Source organism: Ascaphus truei, chromosome 2 (genome assembly GCF_040206685.1).
Source record: "Ascaphus truei isolate aAscTru1 chromosome 2, aAscTru1.hap1, whole genome shotgun sequence".
Lineage (NCBI taxonomy): Eukaryota > Metazoa > Chordata > Amphibia > Anura > Ascaphidae > Ascaphus > Ascaphus truei.
The window spans coordinates 94,493,130-94,506,340 of NC_134484.1; the positions used below are offsets into that span (position 1 = coordinate 94,493,130).

Here is a 13,211-nt window from a genome sequence, read left to right on the forward strand (position 1 = left end):
AATTTTCTTCCCTTTTATCTAAGTTACATTGAGCATTTTTGATCCCATTGATATGTTCACCAATTCTAGTTTTAAGGGATCTGATGGTTTTCCCTACATATCTTAAATTGCATGGACAATTAATTCCCTTACATACTCCCCCTGGATTGTTTGACAATTAATTACATACACCACAAAGGATGTGTGGCAACTAATGAAATCATTAATGGGGTGTTCTTTATTTCTAGTGTCACATATACTTTTATCTCGTTCCCTGTTTTATCTCGTGACATATATGCACACATTTGCACAAACAAAATTCCCTTTAGGTTTTTGAAGGAAGTTACCACAAGAATATTGCATTGCGGTACTTTTCTTAAGTGCACTAGGCGCCAATAAGTTTTAATTTTTTTTTGCTTTCCTGAAAGCTATTTTGGGTTTAGTAGTTAATTGGTTATGTAACCCGGGGTCCATATGAAGGACACCCCAATGTTTCTGCAATATTTTCCTAATTTTAATTTCTTGATTACAGTACCCTGTAACAAATAGAGGTGTATCTTCGTGTAATTATCCCTTGCCAAATTGAACAGATTTGGCCTTGGGAATTAAAAGTTCCTCTCTAGGATATTCCCTACTTTTCTCGATTTGCCATATCGTGTATCATCTATATACCTCTTGTAGTATACCAGGTGTTGACTAAACTCATTTTGACACCAAATGGATTCCAATTCCCACATCCCCATAAAAAGACCCACATAATTAGGGGCAAAGTGGGTCCCCATGACCGTCCCAGTGGTCTGGAGATAGAATTTCCCTTCAAATAAAAAGTAATTGTGATTGAGTATAAATAAAATACTATCAATTATGAACTGTTGTAGGGAGGTAAAAAGAGTGTTATCTTGGTGCAAAAAATAAGTGACCGCTTCAACCCCCTGTGCATGGTGAATACAAGTGTAAAGAGATGACACATCTAAAGTTACCCAAAGAAAATGATCTTCCCAAGTGATATGACTGAGTGAATTTATAACTTCAGTGCTGTCCCGTAAATAGGACGGGAGTGAGGCTGTGAGGGGTGCAAGAAGGGTGTCAACATAATGTGAAAGATTGGATGTGATAGATTCTAGGTATATAGATGATATACTTATCTGGGTGGGGTCTGCCCATGATCTGAATTGATTTATCAACCAACCACCTAAACAACAATCCCAAAAATATTGTACTTAGTGGAGAAAACAGTGATACTGAGATAAACTTCTTGGATCTAAATTTGAAGATTGTTGATAAACAAATTACCACAAAAACTTTTTTTAAGAAAGTGGATGTCAATTCATATATTATAACAGCAATCACTCTCGCCGTTGGTTAAACAATATACCATACGGCCAACTATTAAGAGTTCGTAGAAATTGCTCTAAAGTATCTGATTTTGACGAACAATCTCAAATAATAGCCAAGAGGTTTATTGAAAAAAGATATGACCCCACTACGATTGATATGGCAATCGAGAAATGTAGGGAATATCCTAGAGAGGAACTTTTAATTCCCAAGGCCAAATCTGTTCAATTTGGCAAGAGAGAATTACAGGGAGATACACCTCTGTTTGTTACAGGGTACTGTAATCAAAAAATGAAAATTAGGAAAATATTGCAGAAACATTGGGGTGTCCTTCATATGGACCCCGGGTTTCATAAACAATTAACGACTAAACCCAAAATAGCTTTCAGGAAAGCAAAAAATGTTTAAAACATATTGGCGCCTAGTGCACTTAAGAAAAGTACCGCAATGCAATATTATTGTGGTAACTTCCTTCAAAAACCTAAAGGGAATTTTGTTTGTGCAAATGTGTGATGTGTGCATATATGTCACGAGATAAAACGAGGAACGAGATAAAAGTATATGTGACACTAGAAATAAAGAACACCCCATTAATGATTTCATTAGTTGCCACACATCCTTTGTGGTGTATGTAATTAATTGTCTATGCAATTTGAGATATGTAGGGAAAACCTTTAGATCCCTTAAAACTAGAATTGGTGAACATATCAATGGGATCAAAAATGCTCAATGTAACTTAGATAAAAGGGAAGAAAATTCATAATTTATCCCAGCATTTTTTGACCCACCACCAAGGGAAAAGTAATGGACTACATTTTAGGGGGGTGGAAGTAGTTGCAAGAGATCCCAGAAGAGGGGATCGCGATTTGAAACTCTTGCAAAGAGAACAATATTAGATCTTTATATTGGGGAGTAAATCGCCAGGTGGGCTTAATGAATGAATAGAACTTGCCCCATTCCTCAAATAAGATTCCTTTATTTTCTTGTATATGCATTATTCCTGTTTTCATTTATGCCATCATTCGTGTTAATTCTATTATCAATGTTATTATTTTTTTGCCAAGTAATAGTTTTTCTTTTATGTTTACACCAGCTGTTTAATTATTGGTTAGATTAACTCTATTTTAGAGATATTCATAATACATCATGCATTTAGTAATAGTTAGATTAATTATGCCTTTTATGTAGATCTAGTCATTTCTTAATTTCAATTGGTATTTATTAGTGTGGATTATAGTATTAAGCTCCATTAGGGAGTATTATAGGTTATATTAGGATTTTGTAGTGTTGTCATTATGCATATATGTCTTGTTAGTGGATAATGATTTGTGTTGTCATTTGTCTCAGTTTGTCATTCAACCATGTACTACTGCTGCTGATGGTTCAGCAAGCTAGTTATTGCTTTTTCTGCACACCTGCAGCATGTAACACTGATAGGAAGGTTTTTTTTACTAATAAGGCAATCCCATTGGCTGAGGAAATGTCGGACTTGCTATAATAAGCAACCATGGGTGTTGCTATGATATACCTCCTGAAGAAGCGTCATATGACGCAAAACGCGTAGAGGTGACGCCATCACGCAGTGGGGAGTGGACGTGACGACGGAAGCCCAGCCAGCTGCGGATGCTCACCAGTCCTGCACGGGGTGTGTTCCTTTTCATATGTACGCAGGAACATCTCTTTTCACCCTGAATTTTTCCATCTATAGTTCTGAGGGGGTTGTGATTTGGGAATACTCCTTTAGTGCATAGACTGCATGGGTCTTAGATCTATCAGGATCTTTTTATTATATCATGTAATATATTTGAGTGATTTTTATGTAATATTGAGTCAATTTATAAAGTTTTTCCATTTTGACTGATGGTTTTTCCTTTTTTTGCGCTTCTTTTTTGTTTATGTGTACCGGTTTGACCCCGCTGATCACGGGAGAGTGGGAGCAGCAGAGGGATACCATCGTTTTCTGAATACAGAGGGATTTTTGGGACTGCGCATACTTTCTTAGCCATGCATTAACCTCCCTAATCTTCAACTGTCTCCCTGGGGTAGCACATGGCACTTGTAGTTCAGAAAATACTACCTTGGAGGTCAGTGCTTTAAGCTTGTGGCCTAGATCCCTGAAATAATTTTTTTTATGTCTCCATCTTTCTCTAACTTTGCCTTTGGTGCCATTGTGTACCAAGACCGCCGGGTCAGTGCCAGCCCCTCCCAGCATTAGTCTACCTAATCCACAGTGTGCTGAATTTGGGCCCCTGGGAGACAACAAACTGTTCGGTTCATATGGTCACAGCAACAGATTGCTTTCTCTACCCTCCTAATAATGGAGTCCTCTGCCACCACAACCTTTCTTGGTCTCGGAGTATCTGGAGTCCCCTCTGTGCTGGAGGAACTATTCTCCTGGCTGCTAGAGGAATCCGTCTCCACCAGCCTTGCCATTCCAGTCCTGACACTCCCAATATCTTCACTCAATCTGGCAAATCTATTGAGATGGGTCAGTTCAGAACTGGACTGCCTCTTCCTCTTTAACTGTTACCCAGCTGCCTACCTGTTCCTGATCCTCACTAACAGCTTCACCCTCTACACCACAAGTCCCAGCCAGGGCCTGCTCAGAAGGTGGCCATTCCAATAAAGGAAATAAAGAGCAGGACATTGGCCGATTTGATTAATACATTTTCCTGTAATCATCAGTTTAGGTAATTCTTTCTCATTAAGGCTATTTACATGCTGCATATAGTAAAACAAGCAAATAAAGGTGGATGCAAGACTGCTTGTTTAAGTATTTTCTGTAGCAATCAAATAGATAATAAAATATTGCAACAACTCCAGTACTGTTTTACACAAAGTGCATCTCTGCAGTTTTCAGTGTTGTTCTATTTTTCCTAAAAGCCAAAGTTAGAGGTTTTTCAACCAGGGTTCCTAGGAACCATTGGGTTCCCCGGGCATCCCTAAAGGGTTCCCTGCAATTATCTGGTCATTTGAAAACTGTATCAAATATAGAAGAATCTACAATGCACCTGATTAGAGATCACCGATCTTAACTATGACTAAATAGGCACTTAATGAAATTTCCAATAGAAATATCAAAAAAATTCAAGCCAGGAAGTGCATTTAAGTGCAGTTTGGGCAAAAACTCCTTGATGAGTTTTACCTCTACAACGATGATATATGCAATGACAGCACGGACTCTTCATAAAAACAGAACTTGCTGGGGTTCTGTTTTTGTTAACCCATTCTCAGCTGTTCCAGCTGGTGGAGGTTAGTGGCTCCTCCTTCCCAGGTTTTAAGCCCACCCCTCCCCACTTCCCTCATTCTGCTGAATATAGACCCACTGTGGTCTTTCTCACTCCTAATAGAGGTAAATGAGAATTTTAATCCTAATAGAGGTATATTATTATTTTATCTGGTAGTGTTAGGATTTGCGAACAGGTGTCTGCCTTGACGTGGCTCGCAAGCTTACAACGGTTAAACAAGGGTTAAACTAAATGACCCTATTTCAAGAGAATATATAAGTATTTTACTGTGTATTTCTGTCATGTTGGATGTAGCATTGGGCTTCTCTGTTGACGGACTCTTCATCAACAATATCAAAAACCAAAGTCTTGTGTTGCGCGTAAACCACTCTTTTAAAGTATAGGGAGAGGGATGGTAGGGACTAGTTACTACTCCAAAAATAAATGGGCAATACTCCAGAACAAGAACACTGTTTGTTGTACTACAACAATCTGTACCACTGAGGGAGAGAATCTAGAAGGGCTACATCCATAAAGCTCTGTTTAGTTGAGGCTCATAACGTCACGTTACCTATTTATTTTCTGTAAAAATTACGCGTGTCCTCGAAGTTTATTATATGCAAAAATCGCCATTGTACATCACACTGACATAGGCATCACTTAATTGTAGCGCAACGTTGCATTAGGGAGGAGATCTTGACTTGTACGGTAGTCCAGGTGTCAACTAAGTTTAGAGCATATGCAATGTAAGGGTAAACACCCCTTTTGCATCTCATTGTCACGGACGGCCGTTATAGTTCGTCCAATACTGTATTTGATAGAAAACATGATTTAACGTTACATTATTGGCCTTTACATCACGTTAAGCCCTATCGCATATTTTTAAAGTTACTGTAGATTAACGTCGACCTTAATCACGTAACAGAGCTTTGTGAATCTAGCCCAGGGGTGGGCAACTCCAGTCCTCAAGGGCCAACACCAGGTCAGGTTTTCAGGATATCCCTGCTTCAGCACAGGTGGCTTAATCAGTGGCTCAGTCAAAGCATGGATACCTGAGAACCTGACCTGTTGATGGCCCTTGGGGATTGGAGTTGCCCATCCGTGATCTAGCCGTAAGTTGCTTTACATGATGAAAAGCAGAACATTAGTGCACTGATGGTACTCGGAGCGCATATTCTATCACTATGTCAATATAGCCTCAAACTGGAAGCGCATGGATGTAAACCATAATTGTTTATAAAAAAAAGAGTTTGCAAAAATAGCAAGATAAATTTGCCAACCTGACATTAAAAAGTAATCGGCTTGGATGACAACAACTAATTTGTGATTAATTAAAAATTACAATTGCTGCTAATTCGTACTGATTTGCCCGCATAAAAATTCAAACCAGAGTACTGGAAATGTGACGATTTAGTGGATATATCAAATTGAAAAACGGCAATATGTTTTTGAAATAGAAGTGTATGATCTGGGCAGAATATGTGAGCCTAGTGTGACGGTTCTTATCTGTTGTCAACTTTTATGTTTCTATAATATACACCAACAAATTGTGAAAGAAATGTATTGCAGTAGCCAGATCTAACTTCTAACATGATTTTGCCAATATGGCAAAAATAAAAAAATAGAATAATTTGTTTTTCTTTTAAAGCAACTGCCGTTTTAAATTGATTAAAATAAATACATCCCCCTTTAATATGTGAATTAATACAATCCACACAATACGTAATTAGCTAAGTTGGGGGTTCACAAATGGTTGTCAGTGCAGCAGAAGAGGACCAAAGATGCAAACTAGATACAATTGGTGCATTGCTAGAGAGTGGGCAGGGCTCAAAAAAGGGTGTGCCAGAGCCTGTTTGAGAAGAGTAAGGGGCTGTGACTTTGTAAATGGTTGCTATAGAAACGAAACATGTTTGTTACTTTATAATACATTATAATACATTAAAAAAAAAAAAAATTTTTAATGCAAATGTTTTCTCATAATACAGACCTGATTTATTAAAAATAATACACTTAGGATATTGCTTGGTCTGCAGCTTTGTCACAAAAATAAAAAAAAGAAGAAAGAAAAATAACTGAGAATGGTTGAGACGTTGCAACAAAAACACTGCACAGCAGAAGCAGCCATGCTTTAGACATATCAGAGGAAGAGGCCATGGGGGAAACAACATGAGGATTTGTATGTTTGAGAATGATGTGTAACGTCCTACATCATTTATTAAAAAATAAAGAGTGGTGAATCATGCTACAATCCCAAACGACAAAATGGCCAAGTTGCTACCAGTGTTAGTAACTACAATAGTATACATCTTTTCTCATGCTAGTCAACTCATGTCATGACCGCTCCAAAGAAAAAAACACTCGGGGTTACCGCAGCCTCAATTACTCGCTGTTGAGCCATGTCTGCTCGTGCTGAAGTACCTCACCCCTACTAACAACGCACACAGCACACGCATTGCTCCATTACAGACAGCTACAGTACACAAATGGATACAAAGCATGTTCAGTGGCACTGGACTCTGTCCGACTGCTGCTTACTCTATTTTGATCTCCCATCTCGGCTGTGTGCCATGGTGTGGTAATTCAAACAATTCCTACACCAAGGAGGTGGTTCCTCTGGGTGTATGACTACACCCATATGATGATGACGAGGTTGGCAGGCTTGAATCATGTTTTGATCAAAAGATCCAACCAAATGGCTCCTTTGTTACACAGACTTAGATTCTAAATGTAAAAATGTCACTAATATTTTTTATCCCAATTGGTAGGAGTGCAGGAATTGTTTATGATGTCTGCAAGCTCGGGGAGCAGAATGGAACACCAAACTGAGGCCTACCACACTGACATTTGCAAGATGAACCACCATGTTCATCCACCTACACTTTCACGGGAGGCTCCTCAGTGGAAGACAATGATTCAAAGCCTGTTATTGGGCTCCACAATAGACTAGATTTTGGCCCTGGCCCAGCAACACTGTCACCACCCTGACTTACATCTGCAGACAACACTTGCTGCTGCATTTCCTGCTCACACATCTGTAAAAACAACAGATGTACTTGGGCAGAGAAAGCATCAACACTCATTGACATTAGCGAGATGGAATCAATTTAAGATGATGGGACCGAGATGCTGCTTCTGGCAAAAGTGGTCCTGCCAGAATCTCACTCTCCAGCTTAGAAGAAGCCAACAAATGCTCATACTGACTTCCTCCATCTAGGCCAAAGCTTTTTCCAAATAGTTAAGTTATAAAAAGTGGAATAATGATCTTCGACAAGTACAACTCGGCCACAAACGGTTCCCCTAACATTTGCTGAACAGCTGTCGAAATAGCCTGCTGAAGCTCACACATTGGGTGCGGTCACAGTACTGCTGCTGCTATTAATACCAGCAAAAGTAACTGGTGTTTCTACCACTGCTAATGCTGCTGTGCTTCTAGAGCTGGCAAAATTTATCTTCAGTTTTGCAGTAAGTGTAGGAGCACCCCTGCCCAGATACCTCCCAATAAAAGATGCATATTAATGGGGTAAATATTAAAACCATAACAAATGTTTTTATTTTGAGGTCCCAGGGCAGGAATTGTGCAGCTTCAGGAGTGAAATAATGAATGTTGGACAGTTTCATGGGAACCTTTAATGCTAAAATGTTTTGCGCAAAATTTTCACGCTTTAGAATTTGTAAGACTTTCGATCAAAACACATGAGAACTAAATCTCTGCAAGTTCGTATATCTGTAAATGAACCTTTGTCCACCTCCTATCATATTTATATTCTTGTTCCCAAACTGTGGCCCCTTTCACCTTCTGCTGTGCAAAACTGATTAAGGTTGTCTTCTATACTTTTTGTTTCCATCTACATCACGGGATTCCCAATAGGGAGTTTGTGAGGTGTCTTCAAGGGGCTTGCCACCCCCCCCAAATATTTAATGGTGGATCCCAGGCAGTAAAGTGAGTTTCTGAGCCCGTATGGGGACTACATACATAAGCCCCAAACTGCACCGTAGCGAGGGGTGGTATCAATAACAGAGAAAAAGAGATAAAACAGCGCGCTGCCAGGGAGTCAGGTGGTATAAAATTAAGGTTCTATTTATTCAGCACAAGTACGTATGAATGTCCTTGGATAATTCCCAGCCCATAGGCTATGGTACTAGACCAGAAAAACACACCTACTCCCTTCACAATAAATACTTAATTGTAGAAAAAGATTTCTCCTCAATGAGCAAACCCAAATAATGTGGTACAACGTTCAGAATATATGAAAGATGGGTGCTCCAAAGATGGTGAAACTTTCACGCAATAATATCCATAAATTCAAATGTAGGACTCCTATAACAGTCTATACTACGGAGTGGGTATAAACTGATATGTGATCTGTGAGTGACCAATCCAAATACAAAATCACTTCTGAAGGGAACAATCAATAATGCTGGATATCACCTTGATGTAACCTCATTGGAGGAAAAATAATAAGTACTGGTACTCATCCATATATGATAATCACATGAAAAATAACGTGGAAAGATCTTACCCACTCAATAACAGCAGGAGTTTCCAAAGTCGCTCCCCACAATGCTTTGCATCCACAGCTGTAAGGCATTGTGGGGCTTGACTTTAGAAGCTCCCGCAGTAATTGACTGTTCTACCACCTTATTAAGCGTGTGTTCTAATGAGCTCAAGACACTATACTGCCTGGTATCTGTTAAACAGCAATAGTCTGTAAACAATACAATTCATAATTTAGGGGATCGCGGGACAAATATATTCTAGCAGGAGGTACACAATTGAAAGAAAAAAAAAGTCTGGAAAGCAGTGCTCTGCATGATCTCTCTCTATTCCTCCTTTTTGTTTTTCTCCTTTATACCTAATAAATGTTTTGTCCCCCTTCTTTACTGACTGCACTATTTTCTCTTATTACATTCTTAGCCACCTTCTGCTTAAAAAGACAGATTCAGAATTAGGAAGATGGAGAACTACTGTACGTTTCCTACAGCTGCCTTTGTTTTGCTATTACAAAATCAGCCACCTCCGTTAGGAACTGTATTGGTTTGTACTATTGCTAATCTGCCAGACACAAAGCTCCGTTGCTTTTAGTATCGCATCCTTTACACAGTGTTGTTGAAGTCTAATTCTCTATACCATGTCTTCACAGGTAGTATAACGCCAACAGTTGAGCTGAATGGTCTTGCCATGAAGAGAGGAGAGCCTGCCATCTACAGGCCGTTAGATCCAAAACCACTACCAAACCACCAAACTAACTACAATTATCGGGGGATGTATAATCAGAGGTTAGAATGTTTTAGTTTCTGCAGTACTTGTACGTTTTGCATGAATTTTTCTATATATGTCCATGAACATTGACAAAATGAACCAGAAAAACATCACATATCACTTGGGCAATAGGAAAAGGTTGGGCGATTTCTTTTTGGAAATTTGTTAAGTCACAAAAGTGTATTTTTTCACTCCATCCAAGTTCTCCAGGAGTATTGTGAAAGTTGTGAAGTATTGCAAAACTCATAACGAAAAACGCCAAATTTTGTGAGGCTTGAAGAAAAATCCACAAATCCACAAATCCTCAAATATCACCCCAAATCCAAGTTGATTTTAGGTTAGTGTTTGTGACTTTCCAAAATGAGCTAATTTTAAGATTTCAAATGAATATTTTGTTCATCTCTTCTGTCCAAGTTGAAAGTTGTTGTTATTATGTTCTGGTTTACTGCACTTGAATGTAAAGGAATGCGTTCTGACAGCAAAACCTCACAAACAAAATATTCAATATTTTTTGTGAAATAGAGGAGCAAACACTCTGTATGCCTTTAATCACACCAATTCCTTATTAATTGCATCATAGAAGGTAAGTAATAGATTTTGTATGTCACTGCATTTCTGAGCCGATATTAACACTTTTTTTTCCAGATATGCTCTCTCAGCAACAGTTTTACTATTCTTCGCTTCATATATTTGTGTATCAGAGTATTTTTTTTGATTCGGTGCACTTTGTGAGCATTTCTAATTTCAAATTCAGTAAGCAACAGACCATATTTTTGACTCCTGGCTAAACTAAGTATCGCCACTACGAGTGATGTCCTGTTTAGAGTGGAATTGTATAATGAAGATGCACGAACATTGTTGTGCCTGAAAAAAAAAAAAACTGTGTATTGTTGCCTCCACTGGCCTACCTCTTGGTAACAGCTAAAAGGAGTTTTCCCCTAGTGGAGGCTGTAGTGGGTTTTTGACTTCTGGGCAGGCAGCGTCTTCTATATTTGGGGGTCCCTGTTTTCTACATATAAGGTTTTGTAAGGACATAGAACGTTAGGACAATTTCAAATGTTATCATATTCATTTATGAATGGATGAGTAGGAGCGATATAGTGATATAGTATTTTCAATAGGCGTTAATGGGCAACATGCTCGTTTGCTAATACTGTATACGCCATAGAGTACTGCACTAAAGTTAATGACTGTAGCTAGTGAGACACTGATAAGCTCACATTGCAAACTATGCAAAGTTCAACATGTTGTAACAGCTTTTTAACATGCCGTATTATGTTGCCTTTTAACAAAAGACAAGGCCCAAACGACATTTATTTAAGATATACAAAAAAAGTTGAAAGATTACATTTTTTAACGAACCCTTGTAATAAATGTACAAGTAATATTATTTTGTCATTATTTAAGGAAAGTTATTTTTATTTGCTTCTTAAAGAAACAATATCACTGTTTTGGGAACTCCAGGCACATGTCAAAGTAGCACATTTTATAAGAAAATCAATATTCTGTGATATGGTATACAGCATAGGTGTGAAATAATAATACAATAAAAATGTGCTAGTCTGAGTCCCCTCTGGCGCGGTCCGCACTTAGCGCTTGGCGCGCTTACCTTCTGAAATGTAGATCCTCACATCCGCTCCCACGCTGTGCGCGCGCGCTTTGAGCTTGGGGAGACAGCCGAGGTATACTTTCTTGCTCAGAGCAGGGTCTGTCACACAAAACACAAACACTGAATTTAGCAGGGAGAAGTGGAAAGGGGGGGGGGGGCAAACGGACTGAGATGGGGGGGGGGGGCAAACGGACTGAGAGGGGGGGGCAAACGGACTGAGAGGGGGGGCAAATGGACTGAGAGGGGGGGCAAACGGACTGAGAGGGGGGGGGGCAAACGGACTGAGAGGGGGGGGGCAAACGACTGAGAGGGGGGGCAAACGGACAGAGAGAGGGGCAAACAGAGTGAGGGAGGGTAACCAGAATGAGGGGGGGCAAACAGTGAGTGCGGAGGGGGGCGGAAGAGAGAGCAAGGGGGGGTGGGGAGAGAGGGAAGGTGGGGAGAGAGAAGGGGGGAGGGAGAGAAGGGGGGAGAGAGAGAGAGGGAAGGGGGGGAGGGAAGGTGGGGAGAGAGAAGGGGGGAGGGAGAGAAGGGGGGAGAGAGAGGAGGGAATGGGGGGCGAGAGAGGAGGGGCCGGGGCAGAGAGGGCGCAGGGTGGGCGCGAGAGAGCAATGGGGGGGAGAGAGAGAGCAATGGGGAGAGAGAGCGATGGGGGGGAAGGGAGAGCAATGGGGGGGAGAGCGAGAGCAATGAGGGGGAGAGAGAGAGCAATGGGAGGGGAGAGAGAGCAATGGGGGAGGGAAGGGTGGGAGAGAGAAAATGGAGACAGAGAGAGAGACACACACACACACACACACACAAAGAGCAAAGAGACACAGAGAGAGACACACACACAAAGACGCACACAGAGAGAGACACACACACAGAGAGACAGACAGACACAGAGACAGCCCCCATACAGCCAATTACACGCCCCCTCCCGTAATAGCCATGCCCCCCACTCCTGCTCTTAAAATGTTGCAGGACACCGATCGCTCATGCTTGGAGAGCTGGTGATGTCACCGCTCTCCAAGCATGAGCGAGCTCAGTGGCAGCGTGGCCACAGCCTCCGATGTGGCCTGTATATATATTCCTGCCTTTGACCTGATCACCACTAGGAGGCATCATGCAAAGTGAGATATTGCTGGATAAATCTGCAGCTTTGCTCCAAACCCCCCATTTCATGTGCCAGATGTTCTGATATCTTGTGAATGTTCGACTTCTGTGCAGGTCATGCGTGGGGAATACGTACGATTCTTTGAGATCTTATTTTTTCACCCTGTAGGATGTTATGCTAGTGTGTATTATCCTGATTTTTTTTTTTTTTGTATCCATGTTTGCGAAATACAGTAGACATGCAGGTGTCAAGGCTATTAACAATTCATCCAGATTACACTGCAAGGACCAGTTTAAACTTTTTTGTTGATATGTAATTGACCGTACCCATGGATGGGCTGAGCATAAGTAAGGGCTAAGCAAATAAAGAAAACAAAACTGAAGGCTTTCACACCAACATATGTAACAATATCATTTTTAAAACAATCAATACTCCTTTCCGCGCTTCATAAAAAATAACAGTTATAAAAACTTTTCACAATGTTGAAATTGATTTTATTTCTCTATTGGTTTCACAAAAGCTTTTAATTTCACCTGTCAGGAATAATTCTAATTCTGTATGTAGAATTATAGATTGGATATGTAATTGTTACATTAGTTAGACAATAAATTTATCGGTGAAAGGATTACCTATTAATCACTCAGGTAAATATATTTTTATAGTCCTCTTTTGAGAGCATTCAGTCATATTGTACCTTAAAATTGT

General features: G+C 40.1%; 1 protein-coding gene across 15 annotated transcripts in view; it reads left to right on the forward strand.

Annotated features, from left to right (window-relative positions):
• The window catches only part of STAU2 (staufen double-stranded RNA binding protein 2), a 414,157-nt gene that overhangs the window by 56,050 nt on the left and 344,896 nt on the right, over nt 1-13,211 (forward strand). For all 15 annotated transcript variants that reach the window (XR_012797298.1, XM_075583378.1, XM_075583368.1 and 12 more), the window contains one exon: nt 9,683-9,818. Coding sequence is in view for 14 of the 15 variants with exons in the window: in XM_075583378.1 (XP_075439493.1) it covers nt 9,683-9,818 (136 nt within the window). In the remaining variant the exon portion in view is untranslated. The remainder of the gene's footprint in view (nt 1-9,682; nt 9,819-13,211) is intronic.